This window comes from Pteropus alecto, unplaced genomic scaffold, assembly GCF_000325575.1.
Source record: "Pteropus alecto unplaced genomic scaffold, ASM32557v1 scaffold25, whole genome shotgun sequence".
NCBI classification, from domain to species: domain Eukaryota; kingdom Metazoa; phylum Chordata; class Mammalia; order Chiroptera; family Pteropodidae; genus Pteropus; species Pteropus alecto.
The window spans coordinates 31,013,254-31,015,880 of record NW_006441955.1 but is presented as its reverse complement, the minus strand read 5'-3'; the positions used below and the strand labels follow the sequence as shown (position 1 = coordinate 31,015,880).

Below are 2,627 nucleotides of genomic sequence, written 5' to 3'. Positions count from 1 at the left end.
TCCAGACTCTCATTCTTTCTGTCTGAGAATTCTTACCCTCAGGATAGAATCCAATGACGTGATTTTAAATCATGCTTATTCATCAATCAAACATCTTGTCTTCGTTGCCACAATGTATTATTTTTAAAGTTGCTACCCCCAAAATAATCATGTTGGAAAACAAAAACTCTAAAGTTAATAGTAACCAACAACAACAAATAAAAGAGGACTAGATCAATAGTCTATGATCTGAGACTACAGAGAATTAGGTGAACAAACTGGCTTGGCCGTAATTATAATTTTTGATGCAATCTTTAAGAAACACTGCTCTCTTTACTGCTCATGCTACAAAGCAGGCAGTGTTGTTAGCTCCTTAAAGGAGGCTACAGCCTCCTAAAGGTCTCCTAAAGACCTCCTAAAGGTCTTTTCTAATGGGATAATGGTTTTGACTTCATACTTGCCACTCACCTTTATGTTTGGGATGAGGTTCTGATCCTCGGATACCTGAGGATTGATTGCAATAAGTATTCCATTATACCCATTGTCTTGAAGCTGCACTCTGGTTACCAGTACTAGGAATTCTGCACCTAAGGCAACCAGGAGAGTCACAAGCTTCAGGCTGCAAACAGGACCTGCATTGTCCCTGTGGGTCATGTTAGAGAAGCCTCTGGTTTACTCACACTTGTCCTGCTGGGTACATTGTGCCAGGTTGTCAATGGGAAACATAGTTTCTTCTTGAACTTGAAAAGTCCTAGAACTTGTGATGAAAGAGGTGTCTTCTTCACAAAATCTGGAATGGGTCTATCTGAGACCTGCCTTTACAAGTCCTTTTTCTCTAAGCAATGCCATACTTCCCTGTTCTTTGGCTGAGCTTTCTCCTTAATCACGGTTGGGCAAGAAATCTTCCACTTCTTTCTCATTTTCTGTTTCTCAGAGGAAGAGGAAAACAATACAAAAGGAGCTTGAAAGACAGTTGCCTAGCTGGATGGGCTGGAAATCAGAGAATCTGGATTATTCAATCCACTTTCAGTAGAAAACCCAAAATCTGTAGTGATTTTTCTCTCGTTACCCTTGATAGGCTTCTCTACTCATCAGCGTAACTAATTCCCCACTGCACTCAAGTCATTTTTTGTTTGTTGTAAGATTCTCTTGTCTGCTCATTTTGAAGATTTGCAAATCCATCCTGTAGTCCTGTTCCTGGGGCCCTTGTGTCAGATAGTCTGGGCAAGCTCTCAGCTGATTGCTGGGGCAGAGGTATCACATATACCCCAGGGAGGGTCAAACACCAAGATCTTGGATGCCTGTGCAGGCGACAGAGACTTTTCCCTCTCCCCTTGTTGCCTTTTTCTCTGAACCAGGGAAAAAAATGAATTTCTCTTTCAGGAACTCTCTTGTGAGAGCAAGGCTCTGCTTCCTTCAACCTTCCATTTCTCCAGTACCTATCACAGGACCTGGTAAATATTTTATGAGTGATTAATATCTGATAATTACATAATGCTTTAGAGTTTACAAATGTACCCACTTAAATTTCAATTCCCAGAATAGGGATTGCCATATTATATGGTAATTCTATTCTTACTTTTTTGAGAAACCTCCATACCCCAAAAGTTTAAAAACATTTATCCACTAAGATATATGCACCCCAATGGTAATTGCAGCAGCATTATTCACAGTGGCCAAGATATGGAAACAACTGAAGTGTCCTATGATAGATGATTGGATAATGAAGATGTGGTACCTATATACAATGGAGTATTACTTAGCCATAAGAAGAGAGTAAATACTTCCATTTGTGACAACATGGATGAATTTTGAGAATATCATGCTAAGTGAAATAAGTCAGACAGAAATAGTTGCGAACCATACGATTTCACTCATGTGGGATATAAAACTGAAAGCAGCAAATAAACAAGACAAACAAAAACTCATAGACACAAACAACAGTTTAGTGATTGCCAGAGAGAAAGCGAGGTCGGAGGTAGGTAGAAAAGGGTAGAGGGGGTCAAATATATGGTGATAGAAGAAGATTTGACTTTGGATGGTGAACACACAATGCAAAATACAGATGATGTATTATAGAATTGTACATTTGAAACCCATATAATTTTATTAACCAATGTCACTCCAATAAATTTAAAAATGTCAATTCCCTGATGCAGGTGTAATTTTTACTTTTGTTATTCAGTGAAGACACTGAATCTCAGAAAGATTATGAAAATTAGCCAATGGGGACAAGAACTAACATTTATCGTGTGATAGGTTTCATCATGCCTATTTTATGATTGACAAAACTCAGGCTCAGAAAATCTAAGTAATTTTTTCCAGGTTATGTGAGGATTGTCATATTGCTAGAATGAATCCAACTGATTCTAAATTCCATTGTTTGTCACCATATCATGTTCTTTCATGTTCTCAAGAAACTAGAAATGAATTAAGAGCTGCAACGTTGAAGAAAATTTTTCTCCTACTGTCCTTCTGCTTGAAACCTCTTCTTCTCTCATTGTTTCTCATCTGCTTTTTCTTCATATCCCACATCTGGTCTGAAGCCTGAGCTGAGCTCCCCAACTAGGTCAACCCTGCTTTCATGCTTTAATAGAATCAGATCCCTCTCTTTTGAAGCATGATTATGGTTACAATGTCACATTCAT

General features: G+C 38.5%; 1 protein-coding gene across 1 annotated transcript in view; it reads right to left on the bottom strand.

The window, feature by feature from the left end:
• Positions 1-633, bottom strand: part of CLCA2 (chloride channel accessory 2) — a 31,617-nt gene extending 30,984 nt beyond the window's left edge. The window contains 1 exon segment of the mRNA XM_015595076.1: positions 448-633. Coding sequence (XP_015450562.1) covers positions 448-633 — 186 coding nt within the window.
• Positions 634-2,627: the final 1,994 nt, after the last annotated feature.